Below are 21,443 nucleotides of genomic sequence, written 5' to 3'. Positions count from 1 at the left end.
TGGATGGATGGATGGATGGATGGATGGATGGATGGATGGATGGATGGATGGATGGATGGATGGATGGATGGATGGATGGATGGATGGAAATAAGAACATGTACAAAACAGACCAAAAGAAGTTAATCAAGATGTCGAGCTGTACCAGAGAATGAAAGGGAAGACAAAGTGGAGGAAGGTAATATACTTGGAAGTAAACTTTAAGCATGGTAGGTTTTATGCAGGAACATAAACAGCGTTGTTAACAGAAAGGTTTTTAACGGTTAGATCTTTTTCAGGAATATTATTTATTCAACACCTGCAGGCAAATACAGCAATGTTTGCACTACTTTACATTCATCACATACTTTCAAGGTACTGTTTGCACTTCTAACCCCTTTTCCCTAATGCAATGCAATGTGCCGAGATAGCAGCAGGGGGGAGTTGGTCATGAAAGCTCTGCTTGTCGTTCTGGCAGTTCAAACCGTGATGTGCCGGACATTATTTTTTGGGTGCTTTGTTTTGGCTGTGGAGTAGCTGTATATTCAGCTATTAGCCAACTGGAATTAGTAGAAAATTATAGCTGCTGTACGATTAAAAAAAACAAAACCTTAATCACTGCATGAATAAGACTGTTTCCGCTGATTGTAATCAGCTTTGCTGTACTTTGGGTGAACAACTAGAGAGAATGTAGATGAAGGGTGGCAGCGGGGGCTTCATAAATATTAATAAATGTGGATGTGAGAAATGTGTGCCTGCATTTCTGAGCTTCTAAGGCCAATACAAACTATTTCACTTAAAAAAAAAAAAAAAAAGACTTGTGCACTCCCTATGCTACGAGGCCTCTGATTCCGAGTGTTAAAGGCTGCAAGAGCATTTAGACCAAGTTATCTAGCTATAATTCCTATGAATTAGGTCAATTATTAGACTGTTTACAGTAAAGTCTATAAACTCACTGGGCCATCAATAAATGCTTTTAAAGTTCCGTCTTCAGGACCTCTTGGATTTGCTCATTGTAAAGATTTTTCACTCTAACCACACCAGGTTCAAGTAAATGAAATACCCCTGTAATGGAAAGTTTTGCTAATATATACCAGGACAGCTCAAAAAAAAAGAAAGAAAAAAAAAAGATATAAAGACAGGTTTTGACTCTTTATAATTTTATGAGGCGTATTTATATTAGGGCAGAACAATTTTGTCAAAAATCTAAATTGCAACAATTTTTAAGCAAAACTGCCATTTTATTTCAATTGTCCTTTGCACTAACCCCAAGCTTGTAGATGTTTCACATACTTTTTTTTTTAGCTTCCTTTCCTATAGTTCATTGTTACAGGACTTTCCTGTAACCACTGTGTGAAAAAGTATTTACCTCTATTTGCATGCATGGATCTAGGTGTTAGCTGCTACTCTCTCTACCTTTCTCTCTGTGGTGACAAACCCACTTCAAGCGTTTAATCACCACTTAAAGGGCCAGAGGGAGAAATGTTATGTCTTACTCTTGTTAAATATAGTGTGAATAAAAATAGGTGGCTCTGCGAATTTGAAGATGCTATTTCTTTAAGTTGTGATTATATTGCAAATGCAATTAATTGCCCAGCCCTAATTTATACCACTCCTTATTTTTTTAGGTGTAGTTGCGTTTGGCATATATTTTTTTAATTACAGTCTAACTCCAGTTAAAAACAGCTAAGAACAAGACCTAAATGGTTGCACGCATGTCTGTAAAATTCTCTTAGATTTACTATTTTTACTTCCCAAAATTGAGAACTGAGTAACACACCCAATGTCATGCAAACCAGCCTGGCCGACATCGCTTTTCTTTAGTTGCAGACTTTGGGACATTTTGTTTTTTCTTCAAATAAATCTGGAAGCTGTTGTTGAATATAACAGTTCAGAGATTTCTAAATGCAATAAAGCTGTTCAGGAAATCCATTTAAACAGTTTCCAGTCTACCTAAACGATTTATTTGAAAATACATCTGGGGAGCAGAGTTTCAACCTGATCATTGGAGGTTAGAAATTTTTGTGTGACTGAAAATCTTAAGAACACACTAGCGGCAAAGAAAAGGGAATCAAAGCACAGAGAAGCTCCAACCTGTCGTAAAGATGCTGCAAAGGCCTCATGAGAGCTGTTCAACCGGGTTCTGAACTGGGAGCAGATGCTGCGGGCCAGTTTGGCAGCGCTGAGACTTTCTATGGCATCCTGGGCCACTTTTCGCTTCCACTCTGGTGTGATAGCAGGGGGATTTACAAACGTAATCCTGTGGATTATCTTGGAAAAAAGGGGGGGAAACAGACTTAAATTAACATAAGTTCATAAACTACTAAACCCTTTTCATAGGCGTCTTGAGACCTCACCTGTTTGATTTGCTCCCAGACCAGCCTTGTGACAGAGGATCCCGAATGAAAGGTGACTTCCACATGATAGGCAGCATTAAGTAACTGATGAGGAAGAAAACATAAAAAGGCTTAAAAACCCACCTCTAATGATGCAAGTCAGACAATCAGTCACTGTTCAACCACAAAATTTAATCGTAAATTCAGGAGATTTTATGAGATAGACCAACATAAAGCAGAGCACAAACCATGATTAAAAACACTGAACAGTGTGCCATCCATTTCTTTCCAACACCCATGAATCAACATTGTAGAAACATCCTCTGCCGTCTTTATAGTGGAATCTACCCTAACAATTTTCTTGGCTCATTTTAAAGAAACACATCTAAATAGTAGCTAAATATCCCCCAACGTAATCCCTCACCAGTCAGCTGTCCTTTGGTCTTCCTTATGCTGTTTCTTCAGCAGTTTTGTCAAAAACATCTGAACCCTTAACAGAACCATTGTGTTGATGCTGAGATCAAATAACACAGCATGTATTGTCCCAGTGAAGGGTCAAGTAGATGTAATTGCCGCTTTCAAATATTTCTCTAATTTAATAATGTATTGAAATGTTTGTTTTAGAATAGCTAACTGATCTGAGAAACATCTCCTTTCTTCACCAGGTGGCTCCAGCTCTGCTATGATGTGAAATTCATTCACTTGTAATGTTGCTCTGTGCAGCAAAGGTTGTAGACCTCTGCATAGAGCTGCCAGTGGTTCAGTAGAGCCTCAGCTGGGCTCAATTCAAAGAAGACTTTTGTGTACCTGTGACTGAGGAGTGCTGCTTTGAATGAAGGGAGAACACTGCCATTGATGATCTCTGTTAAGCTCGACAGGGTTTGGGATAGACTCCAGCGATTAGATCAGGATATGGTGGCATTTTGGTGAGGAAGTCCTAAATATGGCCACCTGTGAAGTTATTCTTTATTATAACGATATTGGCATTCACCCTAATGTTTTCCACTCCTTCCCCACCATTGTGACCAGTCCTGGTTAATGTACAGAAAGATGTTGTACTACCGATACAAATATTTTCTGTCAAACTTATGATGGAAAACTGATTCAAATCCATTTGAAACAGGAAGCAGATTCTGCTGAAGATTTTTTCTTTTAATCACTCCTGGAATCCTTTCAGCCTTACTGTAATGCTATCCCACTGATTTTTCAGCTAAAGAAGCCCCGTCAATAGCTCTTAGGAGCTTTTATGACCAGATTTGATTTAACTCTTAGCCTCTGGGTATAAAATAAATATTTTTCGATGGAGATGAGAAATCTGCTTCCTGGAATGTTGAAGTACCAATAATTAGCATCTCATAATTTAAATAAACGTTCTTAGTTTTTGGGAATATAAAGAATTATGCTCTAATTTGTATATACCGATCTGCAGTTACCATGTTTGAATTTGACAAACCGGATCTTCTCGCCATCCTTTTTCCTGTTTGGTGCGATTGCAACTGGCTATACCGAAGTGGAGCTAAAAATGGCTCGGTTCCTTATTTTGACATCGAAGGACGGAGAAGACATACGTGGACGGTGACGTTGGAAGGAGTAGCCGTGGATGTGGAAAAGCTCTCATTGATTGAAATGAGTGTGTAAGTGCTCCGCACAATGTACGTCAGCAGGGCGGAGCAGACCATGTAGGATCTGGGGTTCATCCCATGTGGAGCACTACCTTTTTATTGGCTTATACAAGGGAGCTTTGTGATTGGTGGTAAACCATCCCTGCTTAAAAAAATGCATTTGTGTATTGAGGCATGTCAGGGCAGTCTCCACACACAAATGCAGTGAAGTTTAAAGACTACTGGTACTTTGTCATTTCATTTATAATTGTTTATGGGAACATATTTTGGTGAATCTTGTTCTGTGCATGTGTGGATTTTTTTTTGTGCTTGTGTGAAACGATCTGTGTATGTGTGGATCTTGTCCTGTGCATGTATAATTCATTTATGTGTATTTGTGAAAACTGAGACCCATCTAGCTCCATAGGCCTCTTTACGTTTCAAATGTATCCAAATCTGCCTCCAACTTTAAACTAAAAGAACAAAATGTACACTCAGACTAAATAATACACTTACTTCTCACTGCTGACGGAAAATAAGTTTCTATTTTTCTATAAACTCCTACCCACCTGTTTAAGATGATTAGAAGTGACATTATGCACAGATGAGTCGAAGTTGGACTTCTCTAGGCTGTTGAGGCACCGCTCCAGCGTTCCCACAAAGCTCTCCCTCAGATAGTCCACAGAGCTGATCAGCTTATTGGCCACCGCCTGATTCAAACGCACCACTATCAGTTCCTGGATCAAGTGGATGCAGGATTGTATTTCCTTTGACGTAACAGGCTCTCCATTGGTAGTTACAATGATGTCTGTAGATGAAAGAAAAGTCTGTAAGATAATGCGTTGCATATTTGCACTTATTACCACAAACAAACATAAAAGATGTCATGAGCTGTTCATTGGTGATTGAATACAATGAACTTGTGGAGAAGTCCCAGCAGCTGATGTTTTGTTCAGGCAATCTTACTCAATAATAAAAACAGATCAAACATACATAACAGATAGAAGGCATTGTTATCCTACTGTTTTGATGTTAATCAAGACTCCACAGATTCTATAGTAGAATTTACACACATAAACAACATTTTTTAGGGAATGCAGATTTATTGAATTAAAGCACTGGCTTGTCTCTCCATAATTCAATCATTCTAATGTATGCCTTTGATAATCTGTAGGGTGGAAATGCTTCTGAACAGCAGGCTGTTGTAGTACAGATATCCTTACACTTGTAGTGTTTTCCTCAGATTACCTATAACCCTTGTTAATTTTATTGATTTTCTGACAGTTTGAACATCTTAGTTCATAACATTTGGCCTTCTGGAGTTTTATCATCTATTCTTTATCAACAAATCTTTAAATAACAGCAGTGAATAGAGCTATGTTTAAAGAAAAAATATATATATATTTTAATACTCAATTCTGAATTGATTCCCATAGTAATCCCTACAGATCAATTCGTATAAGGGATTAATCTACCCCTTTTACAGGGATACGTTCCACAGGCTTTTAAGGTAGTAATTGAATATTTATTCAAGAAACCTTCTCTCAATCCTAACAACTTGATCGGATATATACCTATATATAATCTTATCTAAAATTATTAAGAAAATAGCTACCAATCAAATGTGTAGGAATTTACAACATAATGAACTGTTTTTAGAGCTTCAGTCAGGCTCTGGTGAAAGTCATTAATGATATTCTCATGGCCTCAGATAATATACTTTTATCTGTACTTGTCCTGTTAGATCTCAGTGCTGCATTTGACGCAGTTGGTCATATTATTATTATTTTGGAAAGGCTTGATACATTTTGTAGGAATTGAGAGATCTGGACTAGGCTGGTTTGAATCTTATTTATCAGACAGATTTCAATATGTTTACATTAATGACAAATCTTTCCCATCCTTCAGGGTTACCTGTGGAGTACCACAGGGATCACTGCTAGGACCAATTCTCTTTACTATATATATATATATGTTCCCAATCGGTAGAGTTATTAGACAGCATGGGATTAATTTCCACTGTTATGCTGATGATACTCAGCTATATCTATATATCTATAAATCCAGATAACACTAACCCATTACATAGATTATAGGCATGTCTGGAAGACATAAAACTTGGATGACTTAAGTTTCTGCTTCTGAATGCAGACAAAACAAAAGATAGTCTTTGAAAAAGAAGCTGATTAGTCAGTCACTTCATTTGGATGGGATTACATTTATCTCAGAAAACAAAGTAAAAAAAAAAAAAAAAATGTTTTTATTTTTAATCAGGACCTGCCATTTAAATCCCACATCAAAGAGGTTTCTAGAATTTCATTCCTTCATCTCCAGAATATTGCAAACATTAGAAATAACTCATACAGGGTTGATGATGAGAAACTAGTCCATGCATTTTTTACTTAGAGGCCGGACGACAGTGATTCTTTACTATCAGGAAATCCACAAACTGTTAAAAGCCGTCAGCTGATCCAAAATGCTGCAGCCAGAGTTCTGATGAAAATTAAAAAGAGAGATAATATCTTTCCTATCCTAGCTTCTCTTCACTGGCTTCCTGATAAATCCAGAGAAGAATTTAAAATCATCCTTCTTTTATATTAAGCACCAAATAAGAAAGCTCCATCTTATATCAAAGATCCAAAAGTTCCCCATGTTCCTAACAGAGCCCTATGCTCTCAATCTGCTGAATGTACTAGATGTTACTAGAGTTTTTAACAGAAGAAAGGGCTGTGGAACTTTTAGTTACCCAGCTCCTTTGGAACACACAACCAGTTTTATTCCTTAAGGCAATAAAACCACCTACTTTTAAGGCTAGGCTTCAAACTTTCCTTTTCGATAAAGCAATCCCTATAGTTCTGCTGCTATAGGCTTAGTCTGCTAGAGGATATGGGACCTACGTTTATCATTCTGCTTCACTCTACTTTCCCATTCTACAGTATTTTTTTTAGTTTAACCCCTTGCTTTATGCTCTCTGCTTTTCATATTATCTTCCTCTTATCTGTTCTCTTTTTGGCTGACACCATCCTGGAGAGAAATTTCAGCTAAGGTGCGGTCATCAACACCTAACCCTTACAGCTGATTGAGTTGGGCCTGTTTTTCAGTCTGTAGTCCTGTTTTTCTCCTGGGCACAGATGGGCTCAGCTTTTAATGTGACATGAAAACTGGCTCAAATCTCTTCCTGGACAGAAAAACCCACGGAGTTTACCGTTACATTTCCAACATAGAAAATATTTATGGATCAGTGCTTCTATGTTCCTTTTGTATGTCTGCATCTCTCTCCTTGAAGCCTCAGTTGGCTTTAGCAGAAGGCAACTCACACTGAGGCTGGTTCCACTAGAGGTTTCTTCCTCCTAAAAGGTAGGTTTTCCTCTCCACTGTCACTGCGTGCATGTTTAGGGCAAGTGATTGCTAGAGTCAACACCACAATAGAAAAGAATATCTACTTGAATTACAAACGCAGAAAACTTTTTTTAACCAATCTGACTGTGTGATCTGGTTAGTTTGTCTCTGTAACTTGCCTCTAGATGATATGTGTTATATAACTATATAAAGCTATATAAATTGAACTGAGTAACCAAAAATTATTTTTTAACATAATTTTAATTATTTGTTGCTGAATATTAATACAAAACTGAAGCCTCTGTATGTTGTATAACTAAACAGTTGTGAAATAAAGATAACAGCAAAAGAAATGTTCTCAGTACCATCAATCCAATTTCAGATGGGTTCAAAAGTGTTGATTCTAAATCGGAATTAAATTGATTCTTGAAATCTGAATTGATACCCATTCCTAATAACAAAACGGGCCTCCAATATTGCAGAGTGATAAAGAAGTTTTTGCTGTTATTGGTATCCAGACACAATAAGATCAGTTCAAATTGAATATGCTTAACTGGATTTTACCAAATTTGATTTAATACAAGCCAATACATCAGACATGCATCAATATCTGCAGCAGATGAAACTGACAGTTTTCTTGACCATTGGTCAATAATTTTTCAATGTCAAACTAAGAACTTCAATCATGTTTGATCTCAAAATGGTGTTGTCGGTGCAATGAATTTGTTTATTCAGAAGAAATCCAGTAAAGGTCAGACATGCAGTGATATCAACTATTTAAATATTCAAAGTAATATTACAAAAAAAATGAACAAGCTATAATAATTTCTTAACACACAAAGTGCCGACATGATCTGAATAGAATATTAAGGAAAAGAATATGCTAGCTGAATAGAATAGTTCTAGGAATAAGCAAACAAGCAAAGTATTTTAACACACTTTTTTGTTTGATCATTTACTGTATGTCTAAAATACCATTTATTATTCTGTTTAGTTTATTTTTCACAGATTTAACAAGAGACATTTGGATAGATTTGATTCAGTCCGTAAGTAATGAAGTGTGTCAAAATCCCATTAAAACAGTTTCTTTGCTGAGTGGACACAACAGTGGTTTATCCCTTCAGCCTCAAGAGACACGTCTGATTTATAGGACAGAGATCAATGGTGCCCTGTGAAAATGGTACTGCTCTCAAAAATGATGGAGAGGGAGTCCAAAGGGGAAAAAAATGCTTCTTAGAGGAAAAATATATCAAACATGATGAATGCAGTGATACATGACTTTTGCAGAGTGCTGTTTTTTTTTATATATTACAAAATAAAGCCACTAAGAAACACAGGAAAACTGAAGTCACACAAAATATTCATCTAAAAAGAGTGAAAACACACTTGCTCTAAAAGTGTCTGTTTAAAATGATAGCTTTGGTCTCAGTCCTAATTAGAGTTTAAAGCCAAAACGTGTGTTTCAAAAACTACCTCTGCTGGTCATGTCTACTATTTCTTTTAAATTGCAGTGCAAACTTTACCAGTTTACATTTTTTGCAGTTACACAGTTATGAATAGGTTCATTTCTAAGAGTCTGATTTGATTTAGGTACAAAAAACCGTGATCCAAACAAAGTTAGACTGACAATTTATATTTGTGTTTGTAGTGGCTTCAAGCTAGGTGGTTTTAACAGGCAATGTTTTGTTTTAGCTATAAATTGGCCACATTCTCCCTTTGGCAGTCAGAATGAAAATGGACGATAAAACAGGAATATCCGCTGTAGCTGCAAGATGAAGACCTCAAAGGAATAAAGTCACATTGTTGAGACAAGCTGGGAAGAAGAAAAATGTAGAGAAAGTTTCCAACATGCATCCATCCCTGACTTCTCACCGATCAGCCTCATATTTACTGGGATTGCAGCTATGGTTCATTATCGTTCTGATAATAAGAGGAGTAAATGGCTGTAATATTGCGGTGATCCAATCAGGGTTTACTTCATAGAGGTGGTATTCACAAAGAGCACAACTCAAGCCCATGAACATTCCCAGAGGGATTGCTGGCAACAGCCTATGAGGTTTTTTCAGGTACTTAAAAGTTCAGCCAAACTTTTAGGACAAATTGCAAAATCCAGCCAGTTCAGCCTTTTTGGATCAAAACAGAGTCTTAACTCGATCAAATGGCCTTAAGCCTTTTTCTAATTGCCTTTTTCTAATCGTCTTTTCTACAGAGAAAAATTAGCTCCTTATTTTTCTATTCTCACAAACAAATTATTATTATTCTTTTTAAAAATACAGGAATAGATGGATATTCCATAAAAGGTGAATAAATCTGGAGCAAAAGAGCAGAGAAACGCGAACTCTTCTGTGTTGAAAGATAGATCAATTATTCAGTATCAGATCTGATGAATAAATATGTGGCTCATGTTCCTACTGTCTAATCACACATTAATACTCTTCAAGTTTTATTACTAAAGGCAATAAATAAAACAATTATGTTATTTCAAAACGACTAACCTGGTCCTGTAAGAAAAAATAACATTGTAAAATTAATCAATTAGTTATCACCTTTATTATTTCCAAAAAGTGCAACTGTTTTCAGTTCACTTGACATAAAACTATATTATATTAAACAGCAGGGGAAAAAAAACACTTTTTAAGGCTAGGCTTTCAACCTTTGTACCCCATTCAACTTTTTCTCCTTTTGGCACCTTTTTCTACTTCTTTTTGAGTATTGAGCCAATGTAACGTGTATATTTCTCCGCTCTGAGATCAAAATCTGTTCTTTGCTTTTAGTTCACCTGATCTCATACAGGTGAGTTGCGTCCCTCAGCTTCATTTCAGTAGTTTTTTTTTTTTTTCTACATGACAACTCGTTTTTAAACCTTTCCAGACTGAAAGATGTTACTAGCTTTGTTTCTCTTCTGCTTCGGGTTTTTATTAGTGTAAAAACCATGACCTGTCCCATCAAAATATTCCTGATAACTAAGGCCAACTTTCATCCAATTGAAATGCTTGAAGTTTCTGCCTATATAAAACTAAAGAAACTGCAAGAAAGATAAACAGCATGACTGATATCTGGAGAGTGTTAAGGAAGCTTCCTATTGAGGATAAGCCAGTACAGAGAGAAGACTGAATGATTACAATGGTGACTTAAGTGTATTAAGATTTAATCATAATCTATCAATATATTGGCTGTTTAGTAGGTCACCACTCAGCAAAATAATTCTATAGATAAAAAAAAAAAAAGAAGAAAAAAAGAGAACCCAGAAAGGTGAGAGAAAACTTTTAAAAACGTGAAGTTAACCGTGTGCCAGGTCACTAACCTTTGAACTCTAGGTTGGCTGCATCATCTAGTAACTGCTCCTTCATGCTGCCCAGGGTCTCGACAATCATCTCCTTCATCTCCTCCTGTTTTCGGTTTGCGATGGCCATCAGGGAGTTGAAGAGTTCACCCTCTTTCTCACGAGTGTACTCCAGCCTGCGGGGAGTTATCTGCAGGTCCCTCTGCATGTCAAAGGCCTTCATGGGAGTGATGCAAAGATGATAAAGGTCTTAGTGTTTGTGTTACAGGATTAAAAGGGGTCAAAATACACGGACAACAAACAGGTCATTCATTGAAGATAGCGATTACAGCAAACCGGGTATGGGGTGCTTCATCTTCTGACCTGGTTGATGAAAAGGTCGAGACATCGACAGTGAAGCCCATTCAGCAGGTTGGCAGCCTCTACTTGCTGGTTTTGGAGAACTTGACGAGCAAACGGAACCAGCAGCCGATGCAGTCGATCAAAAGATTCGCCCAGTATGCTTTGGGGTTTTGCCCCTGGGGCGGAAACCTGCGTCGGGGCTCCACAGGAACAGTGTCCAGTCTGGCTACTCAAGAAGCCGAGCGAGAGCAGCTGCTTGTGCAGGCCACTCCTCTCCTTCTCCTTCTCCCCCCGGCGGCTGGACTCTGGGGAGGCAGCTAGCGTGGAGGCAGGGGTACGGACAAAACAAATGGGAAATGGGAGCATCTCTTTGACCTTCCGGAGGTCGGCCACCTGGTCTGAACTGAGAGTGTCCTGGTTGATGGCGTAGAGGATGACGGGCATCACATTGCGAGTGCAGTCTTCCAGGGCCTCTTCTATAGGCTGGACACTTGGACATGGGACAACCATGACCTTTGTTTCCTGTGAAAAAAACAAAATAAAAACTGTAATCATTCAACTAACATATAATACACAAATTTTAACATATTTGATCAAGATTAGACTTTTATTTTTCATCAGCAGACCAAACCATAGTCACTTTTCCTAATCAGTGAGTATATTCACCACCTCATGCTTCAAACCCACCATTTAAAGGCTGCCGTGTAAAATCATTCATACATTTGCCTGACCCTATCATTTTTATTTGTAGTGACCTTAAGGTACAAAAGGAGCTTGTAAATAAAAATGTATAACTATTGCTAAGAAAACATGGGGGTTTAATGCTACATTTAAAGCGTTGATATGGCACACCTTCACAATGAAAGCCTGTCCATAAAAAATAGCTCAGAGCTTCAGAAAGCAGAACACTTGATTAAACCCTCTTACAGCTTTCCTCTCCACTCGCAAAACCTGAACTGTATGATGCTGGCTGCATTGTTTGCTTACTGATTGTAAATTTGAACCAAGTAGGTAGGCAGAAGTGTGAGAGTTATGTTTTATTTTTAAATTGGATTATGTTCAGAAATGTTTTTTGACTGAATTGCAGCCCTTCCATTTGGCTTTATGAAGCAGATAAAGGTCAGGGGATTTCTCAAGCCGGACACTAGGAGGGTCACAGTTCTATGAATGCTAAACATCTGTACAACATCACCAAGTCACAAGTACAACAGGTCTTATTATTACCATGGTAAACAGTCCTAAAGGAACACATTCAAAACTTTTGGAAAGTTTCACAAATAAATACAAGAGTATTATCATTCTCTCTTTGTCCAATCAGTATACCACTATTGTCGTTAGTGCATTTAAATCAGGTCAACAAGGAGAAGTTTCAAGTGTTTCCAACGAAGAGCTGCAAAAGTCTTTGAGTTTTTGAAGTCGACATATAGTGAAATTAAGGGAATAAACATTGGTAATAAGGCGAGCCCTTAAAATGATTATAGAATGATTATATAGGGTATTTGGTGCTGGTCGTTAAGGTCTCTGAACAGGGTATGTAACATTTGTTAGGCTGAAAATAGCATATTTGCTGTTCTATGAGCTCTAATGCAACTCTGGTTAGGAGGCCCAGAATGAAACGGTTTTCTTCCTTTTATGGTATGCTCATGAATATTTAGATGAGCTGTGTGCTGATTGGTTGGTTTACAACGAGCAAAGCTGCTGAGCAAAGACCCATAATAGCAAAAAGCACTCACTCAATGAAACATCAAGATTGTTGGTATGGTAGGGTGTCCTACTTTTCATACCTAAAAAAACGTCCGGGGGGAATTTCAAAATCGTCTGGGATTTTGGTCAACTACAGTGCAGCACAACCGAGCTATGAGCTCCGGGGCTGGTCCAGTGCAGGGAGCCAGCGCAGGACGGAATGTCCCAATCCAACCCGGTAACCGTAGCCTGGACAATGGCGACCCGGTGCTTCCCCCTGGCAGGCACGGGTTTACTTGTAGAAGTAAACCCAACTGTAGGCTAAACAGCTAAACTGGTGTCTTACATCTACCTCCAATCATGTTCTTGGGCCACTGAACCAGTGGGCTGGTCTCTATGTCAATTTCAGGGCGTGACAAAAGTACAGACCAGAACCAAATAAGGCAACATCCCCGAATTGACGTCAATTCAGGGTTTCGTTTGGATTCACCCGTTTTATGGTGGAAGTTTAGAATTGTGAGATTTGCAGAGAAAGGAGGTGTCGATGGGGTTTGACTTCTCACTGATCTATCGTTATTCATCTATGACAATGTAAACTCGGTTTTGCATTCTTTGACCCCTTTAAGAGAGAATAAAATGCAATATAAATCCATCTTTAGCCAGAACAGAGAGCTACTGTATGCATTGCGACCGACACATGAAAGAAACAACACATTATTCCTGCTTGGGGAAAGACTTTGGTTCTGAGAACACTCCAGTGAGTTCCCACCACAGTGAAGTGCACTCAATGAGGGAAGTGCAAGGGAAGATTTTCTCCATAAGAAATTAGCCTTTATGAGCCAGCAAGAATAAATAAAGGTATCACAACCATCTCTGAATTATTTGACAATCATGGTAATATAAATAGCGACAACAACTTTTTGATGAAATATCAGTTTCCAAAAAGACACAAGGAATACAAATCAATTATAGAGTGCATCCCCAATGGACAATTGTTAAAATCATTACAATTTACACCAAATTGTTTCTCAAAAGACTGTATTTTCTTGCCACTTAACACAATAACAAACACATACGCAACACATTTCAACAATCCAAATGCCTCCAACTGAGAGACAAAATATACTGGAACTCCCTTTTTAATAGAAAAGACAGCAGCAAATCATGGTCACTTCCTCATCAATTCCCCATTAACAATAAAATCTGTAAAATTCATTTCAAAATTCTTTATAACATTTATCCAACAAATAATGAAATAGCTAAATATCTTGAAATAATCCAAATTGTTCCTTCTGCAATATTGAACCTCAAATAACTCTTCACCTACATGTCCACACCCTTCATGAAAAGCAATAGAGCACTACTTAACTCGAAACTGCAGTATAGCCATCTCTGGCTTTAGCATTATCACTTTTTTAAACACCCAAACAAGGAACTGTCAATACAAATTTATCTATTCATATTATTTGGAAAATTTCACATTCATAGAAGTACATTCAATAAAATGAAACCCTCTTTATTCGTGTTAGATACTAAAATACAGAAATACAAACAATCTGCATCATATCAACAATAAACAATCTAACTCCATGGTTAACATATAGCGGAAACTGATTCCTCATTTACCCCAAATACCCAATTAATCACAAATCTCAAAGCCCTCACAACTTTATTCCCCCTGAAATGGACTCATCATTATTGTTTTTGCAAATCCACTGCCTTTTTTATTATGTACTTGAAATCACAGTGATATGATTGTCTCTTCTATAAATATTGTATAAATCTTTTCCTCTATATTTTCCTGTATATTATGTATATATAAAAATATATAAAACGTTTTTGTTCTATGTTTTCCCACATGTTTGGAAATGCCGGCTCCAGCAGTTATTTTATGAATTCCTTGGGTACTGATGAACTTTCTTTGTGGCCAACCAACACAGAAGAAATGTGCAAAACTAAAGACGGCTCTGACACCATTTTGCCCTTATTAATCCGTTTACGGTATGTTGAATCGCTTATTAAATCAAAAGCTTGCGTTCATGTTCTAGAATTCTCTTCTTTTTTTTTTTCTCAAACTTGAGAAATCATGTCTTATGAGAGTTAATGTGTGCGTGCTGAGCAGTAAAGAAGCGCAATGACAATTATGCATAACGATATACCATGTATGCTGCTATCGTGACCGCTACAATTCCACACATCAAGATAGAAATGTTGATAACGTTAATTATATTTTTATTAAGTTGGTTAGAAGCCACTGGACACTCAAACCCTGCGCAGCTGGCGGGATCCAGCCCACGGCCGACCGAGGGACCTTGACCAGCTCCTCCGGAGCAGCTGAGAAACGCTGGTCGAAAAGTCCCCCAATCGGACCAACCGCAACCCAGATCCCGCCGACCCCACGGAGCCCAAACATTCAACCTCCAACCAACCCCACCTCGGTCATAATCCTGCTTTACTTAAAAATAAAAACAATTAAGAAAAAACTCTCGGTAGATTTGTGTATTAATAAAAATAGCGATTTAACTATATTCATATTTATAACACAACTGTACGGAATTCGAGCGGGGTCTGGCCCTAAAGTCCTGCTTTTTTTTGTTTTTTTTTTCTCGTCATAACTTTGTCTTGTTCTTCATTCTGTCCACTCTTTAATAAAGGGTAGGATTTTTCAGCTGTTGTAAATACAGTTTTATCTCTATTTTCAGGGTGTTTTGTTGTATTGTCTGTTTTATTATTTCATGTCTGTTTTTACTGTAAACTGTGTTCCAGGTTTTTAATTCTTGGAACGTTGCTATATTAATAAAAGTCAATTAGTCATTAACTTGGTGATTCCAAATTGACTTTTTTTTTACTAAAGAAAAGGTTAAAAATATGGTGCAGCTATGATACATTTAGCATATTTAACATAACATTCAGGTCAACATTATATTTTTCTTCAATTAATCAAAACCCCTCCCTAACCAACCTCATAGTTTGTTGCTAAAAATCTAAGAAAATGAGGCTTTGTTATAAAAAGATATAAAGCTGAGTGAAATCAAAGTCCTAAAGGAAAATGTGAGACATATATACTTAAATTTTAGGCATAAAACAAAGTCACTCACACACCGCAAGAGTTTCGAATGAATTATTTTTGAAATAGGACTATAATTATTTACATTAAATAGCTCTGCCTTACTGACATTTATGAATATTGTTTACCAATAGTTCTCAATGCAGGATTATTTCTATTCGATCAACAGTAGGGCTGTAATCGCAATTTAACTAAACAAAATTTTAAAATTCCAGAGGCAGTCAGTTTTAGTGACATTATATTTAACAACTTTTTCACTCCCACCATTTAGGTGGCAGTGATACACTTAAAGTTGATTCTGCAACACACAACAGGGCACAGAGAGTTGTAGCTACATGGAGTGGAACTAAGAACTTTTGCAAAAAACAGCAACAGTAAAGTCGTGCAACAATGGAGGTAAAGCAATCCGTCAAGTTAATGAAAACAAGGAAACCCTGGAGTGAAGCATCTACATGCTTTGGGTTCTTTAAGAGGACAAATAAAGAATAAAAATCACAATATTGGCTAAGGAAATTTATTCAAAATAACTTATCATAAAATTTTGCTGCTACAGTAAAATAAAAATGCTAAGGTCAGCTACATATCTTGACCAGAGGTTCAATTGACTTCTGAGGGGCTAAGCTTCAAATCCTGAAGGCCTGAATTGTGGTCAATGCTGGATGCTAACTCAAAATGTTAATTAGGTCATTGAGTTTCCTCTCATCAGTCCTCTGTTTTCAAACTACTGTAAGCCAAAACATCCGCTTGTATCACATGTTCCTTTCTATTTCTGAACAAATGGCAGCAAATACATATTTGTGGTGATGTTTGTTTCATAAATAAGGAGATTTTCTTTTTATGCTCTGATAAATAACCTTGACGAAAATAGACTTGCAGATGGTCTAAAAGAAAGAGCATGAAATGGAGGAGGGTGATAGAAATGACCGACCGCATAACAAAGGAGACAGTCAGTCCTGTCTCCAAGAAACAAGGGGCGAGTCGGCCTGGGCAGTCTCCCTGGGACAAAGATGGCCTGCAAACATTTCTTCACAGCTGTTAAAGTCAGGACAGGGTTTGAATTGCCTGCGTGTAGCCCTGGTTCCATTAACAGTTTTACCGCTGTTTTCAAGTTAGAGTGAGGCTTTAATCTTTTAAAGACAGACATTAAATAATCTTTCGCCTGAAAAATGCTAATTGTGATCCATTTGTAAATCCTACCACTGTTACAGTGATAATAAATTATATCAAACCAACATTAAAAATATGCGTTTCTAACATAGAATAATGGTATTCTACTGTATATAAAGTGCAATAGTTTACAGATTTATGATGTTGCTTTTTTTCACACATTTAAATATTTTAGGTTTTTTCAGTACACTGACAAAATTTCATATAGAAAAAAATAAAGTTATTACGAAATAAATATTTTTAATTCAATTCAGTTTATTTATATAATGCCAATTCACAACACGTCATGTTAAGGCACTTTACAGTTCATCAGATCATACAGTTAGAGTTTCATCTAAAGAAAACCAGTTGATTGCATCGACTCATTGACTCGAATGCAATCTCTCACACTAAGCATGATTTTGGCGATAGAGGAGAGGAGAAACTCCCTTTTAACAGGTAGAAACCTCCAGCAGAACCAGACTCAGTGTGAGCGGCCATCTGTTGAGGCCGACTGGGGTTCAAGGAGACAGAAGCAGAGATACAAAATGCAACTGTAAAAGGCGGCCCTGTCCAGGAAACACACAGCCAGGCAGACGAGCTCCAAGGCAGCTCCCATCTCAGAGGAGGAAGAGAGCACATCCAGCCAGTCACAGTCAGAGAAACAGGACTACAGTGGAAAAACAGGCCAATCTCGAACATCAACAGGGGGCTTTTATTTCTTGAAGGTATGAAAGAGGATTTTTCTCAGAAATTAAGTGTCAAGATTAATCTAAAATAAATAAATGATGGATGGCATTCTTACACTTATGCCTGAAAATGGATGCTTTGGTAGCAAAACCTCCACTGGACAGGTAAATTACATTTCAACTTGTAGTAAGTTGTAGCAGCAGTAGTGAGAACACACCAACAAATTGTAAATATAACTTGCTCTGATTATGCCGGCAGAGACCTTCTCTTGTTGTGGAGATTTCCTGCTAACTATGTGCATCCTGGCACTTTGCAGCCTCTCTGGGTGAAATACAAAATTACCTGCGGAGGCGTTAACTTCGTAGAGAACTTTTGCTCTTTTCTCATTCTACAAAGGACATTGACAGTTAAAAAAATGGTACCCATGGAGAGGTTGAAGGAAAAAAACCCTGCATCTCAAAAAGAACACAAATGCCCCATCCCTTATCCACCAGATGATCCCTGAGACGTTATGAAACTTATACTCTGGACTGATGAGAGAGAGAGTTAAGCTTAAGACCTCCTGACATAAAAGTAAGACAGATTCTGAGAAAACACCCTATACACAATCAAACATTGTGGATGTAGTGTGATGGCGTCTGCTCCTTCAGACCCTAAATAGCTTGAAGGTATTGGAACCATAAGACCTGCTCTAAAAAAGAAAATATCACGCCCTTCTCTAGTGGAAAAGTTTTAGTCTGAAGGAACGTTTTGCTATCTGATCATTAATGGAAAATATAGTCAACAGATTGATCATTTAGCGGAATAATATTTACTTGCAGCCTTAATTAATTAATTGAAATATGTTAATTAAATAAAACTTGAGATAGTAATCCTGAAATCATGGTGTTTTAAAGGGGCAAGTAGACCATCTATGTGGACCTCTGGACCATACAAAAAAGCTCAACAGTTTTAGAAACATTGGGAGTTTTCGCTCTTCATGTTTATTAAATCTACATTTATGCAAAGCTGGAAGCAGAGCCGAAACTCCAGGACGAAGGACACCTAATTAGGAACTTGATCCCGGTCTGTGGGACCTTTAAGCCACAGTGCTGTGATTGTAGCAGAACTGTGTGAATACCACAGCCAGTAGCGAGTTTCTGCGGCTTCATTTATCCAGTGCTTAATCACAGCTCCCTCTTACCAATTTAGCAGGAACATGAAGCTCTGCAGCACGCTGCTTTAGCATGTGACAAACCCATGTTTGTTAATAAGAACAAATATATGGGGCAAAAATCACAATTGTCTTTAAAATATTACTTGAATCGTGAGACCAGAAATAACATGCAGGGTCCCTTTAAGTGTGACACACTTTGATCTTAAAAACAAAAGGCAATCAATCCATGAAACTGGGAACATTGGTGTAAAATTACTGCTTTTGTTTTGCTCACAGATGTTTTCTTTTCATGTAGTTCTCCGTGACTGAAAAGTGAAGGATTTGTAGGCCAATTAAAAACGAGGTCACATTTCTAACAGGACAACTCAAATTACTAATCTGAAGAACGAATTAATGTATGTATACATAACCATGGTCAAACTTTGGCAAAAGAAAATAAAAAAGTTGCGTCTATTTGGAGTTAGTGTGTTGCATGCCATATAAGCTAATGCTAAAGCTGAATCTTATTCTGAAGTAGTGTTGGTAAGTGTCCCGAGTTTTTAGATTTCTCCATGGTTACTGTATCACAGCAAAGAGCTTGAGATGTTTTAATATGACCCAGTCATGTGAATCACACCAGACCAGTGGCATTACGTAAGGGGGCTGGGACGGGTGGGCCGCTCTGATGGAGAGCTAAGCCCATTTTCTTGGGCTGTGTGATACTTGCTAAAGTATCTTGGTCCAAGCGATAAGAGGCTAATTTCCACGTGTCCCACATGACAGGGGTGACTGAAATGCTTCCACCATGCCTAATTGTTTTTACTCCAAGGGATATTGTAATTTTTCGGTCATAGAGCACCAAATCGTTGATTGAAACACGTGCAACATTTCTCCTCACACAACTAATGGTCTATCTCAAAGAAAACAGTGGGAATGATTGCTGTTAAAAAGTGCATTCCTGAACAGCAGCGAGGGGGGGTAAAGTGAACAACCCAGGAAATAATCTGCTAAATCCTAATCTGTTTGTGAGCTGAGCCACATGAGCAAGACTTCTCTGACTGGGATGAGAAAATGCAAAGAATAAAATATATCTATCTTTGTTTTTTTTGTTTTTTTAATCTGGAGGACGCAAACCTCCATAAAAATCCAAGAGAAGAGAAATAAATGATATAAGATGAGGACCTGATAATTAAATTCTTTATAATTCAAGTTATTTAAGTGGAAAAACAAAGAAATAATATAAAGAGATCTGCATGTTTTTTTTTTTTTTCTAAAATGCAAATAAAATTAGTTTCTGGGTCAGATTTGCATCAATTTTTAGTTCTAGCCACAAATCAATAATTAAAGTTTAGAAATTGACTAGTCCCTTCAAACACATTTCCTTTCAGTTTGATTTGCATTCATTTATTCATATATAGTAAAATTGTAACTAGTGTTGCACCCATACAGATACCAGTATCGGACAGGGCCCCGATTCTGCACTGGTATCTGCGCCAAAAAATGGCATTGGCACACTAACTATAACATAAAACATAGGGGTGTCCTGATACAACTTCTTAAATCCTGATACAATACCCATATTGCACCTTTAAGAACTGAGCGATAACAATAGTGACCTGGTACGATATCAGCATGGATCATATGTACTTTTACTACTTATTTTGTGGAGTGGAAAGTTAGAGAAAAGGTTGGATGTATTGATATTAAACAGAGAACATATTAACCCATTGATTTTTAACCAATGGGTAACAAACTTTAGGCAGAAATGGGGTATTTTAGCAGCAATAGCAGAGATTTTAGACGCAGGGCTAAATAATTATTTTTTTTCTTTATACTGAACAAATATCCAATATCTTTATCATATCAGGACATTCCTAATGAAATGTCACCATTCATAAATTCAAGATATTTTAAAAGTACCTGCTAAATAAGGACCATTTGTAAATAAGAATATACAGAACATGTTTGGATACAAACTAATCAGCAATTCTGGCTGTATGCTTAGGGATATTTCCCTGCTTGACGAATATTTAGTTCACAACAAGGTTTTATTTATGAACCTGGAAACAATTCTGATTTTTTCTTTTTAAATGAATATAAATCAATGCAATATCTAAGCATTTTTATCAACAGCAATATAATAACTTGCTGTATAAAATCGCAAAAACAATTCAAACTTACTTAAAAAATATATATATATTTAGGTCAAATATGTTAGATAGTTTAATTTGAGTGCAATATTTTAACTATCTGCACTGTTACTGTGTAACTTTTTTGTTGTTGTTTGGTCATACTGTAACAGGCCTCCCTTGCAAATGTTATATTAAAAAATCTCATACAAACCATAAATGAATAAAGGTAAAAATAATCAATTAAAAAATAACCATGAAATACTAGATCCAATGAGTGGTAAGAGACAATTGGATTAATCATGATTATTTGATTATTGAAATAATTGTCAACTAATTTACTAATCGATTAATTGTTTAATTGGAGTGTAGAGACTGTAAAACATGCCTTTAGCTGACAGAGTGACCCACTTAGAGCAGTAAATATATCAAAATTGTCAACAACAAAAAAATGTAAAACCTTTTGCATTTTAGATTTAAAAAAAACTTTTTTGTCTGTCAATATGCTCAGTCCAGAACTCCTCAAGTGGTTGGTTTCACCTGGTTTGATTTTGTAAAAAGTCTTCTTTCAGGAACCTTTGGCTATCTGATTATTAATCGATCAAACTAAAAAATAAAAAATAAATCAACAGAGTAATCGATTACCAAAATAATCGTTAGTTGCAGTCCTACAATGAGTGGTAAGAGTTTAATCAAGCCAATCATTTCTACACA

The 21,443-nt window shown here is 37.0% G+C and overlaps 1 protein-coding gene across 1 annotated transcript in view; it reads right to left on the bottom strand.

The window, feature by feature from the left end:
* The window catches only part of dstyk (dual serine/threonine and tyrosine protein kinase), a 37,697-nt gene that overhangs the window by 9,537 nt on the left and 6,717 nt on the right, over window positions 1-21,443 (bottom strand). Inside the window, exons 3-7 of the mRNA XM_015376116.1 lie at window positions 10,901-11,401; window positions 10,559-10,754; window positions 4,485-4,723; window positions 2,336-2,419; window positions 2,073-2,249 (exon numbers count right to left, since the gene is read on the bottom strand). Coding sequence (XP_015231602.1) covers window positions 2,073-2,249; window positions 2,336-2,419; window positions 4,485-4,723; window positions 10,559-10,754; window positions 10,901-11,401 — 1,197 coding nt within the window. The remainder of the gene's footprint in view (window positions 1-2,072; window positions 2,250-2,335; window positions 2,420-4,484; window positions 4,724-10,558; window positions 10,755-10,900; window positions 11,402-21,443) is intronic.

The sequence above is a fragment of the Cyprinodon variegatus genome, unplaced genomic scaffold (assembly GCF_000732505.1).
Source record: "Cyprinodon variegatus isolate N-32 unplaced genomic scaffold, C_variegatus-1.0 Scaffold129, whole genome shotgun sequence".
Classification (NCBI taxonomy): Eukaryota; Metazoa; Chordata; class Actinopteri; order Cyprinodontiformes; family Cyprinodontidae; genus Cyprinodon; species Cyprinodon variegatus.
This window is presented reverse-complemented; position numbering and strand designations above follow the sequence as displayed.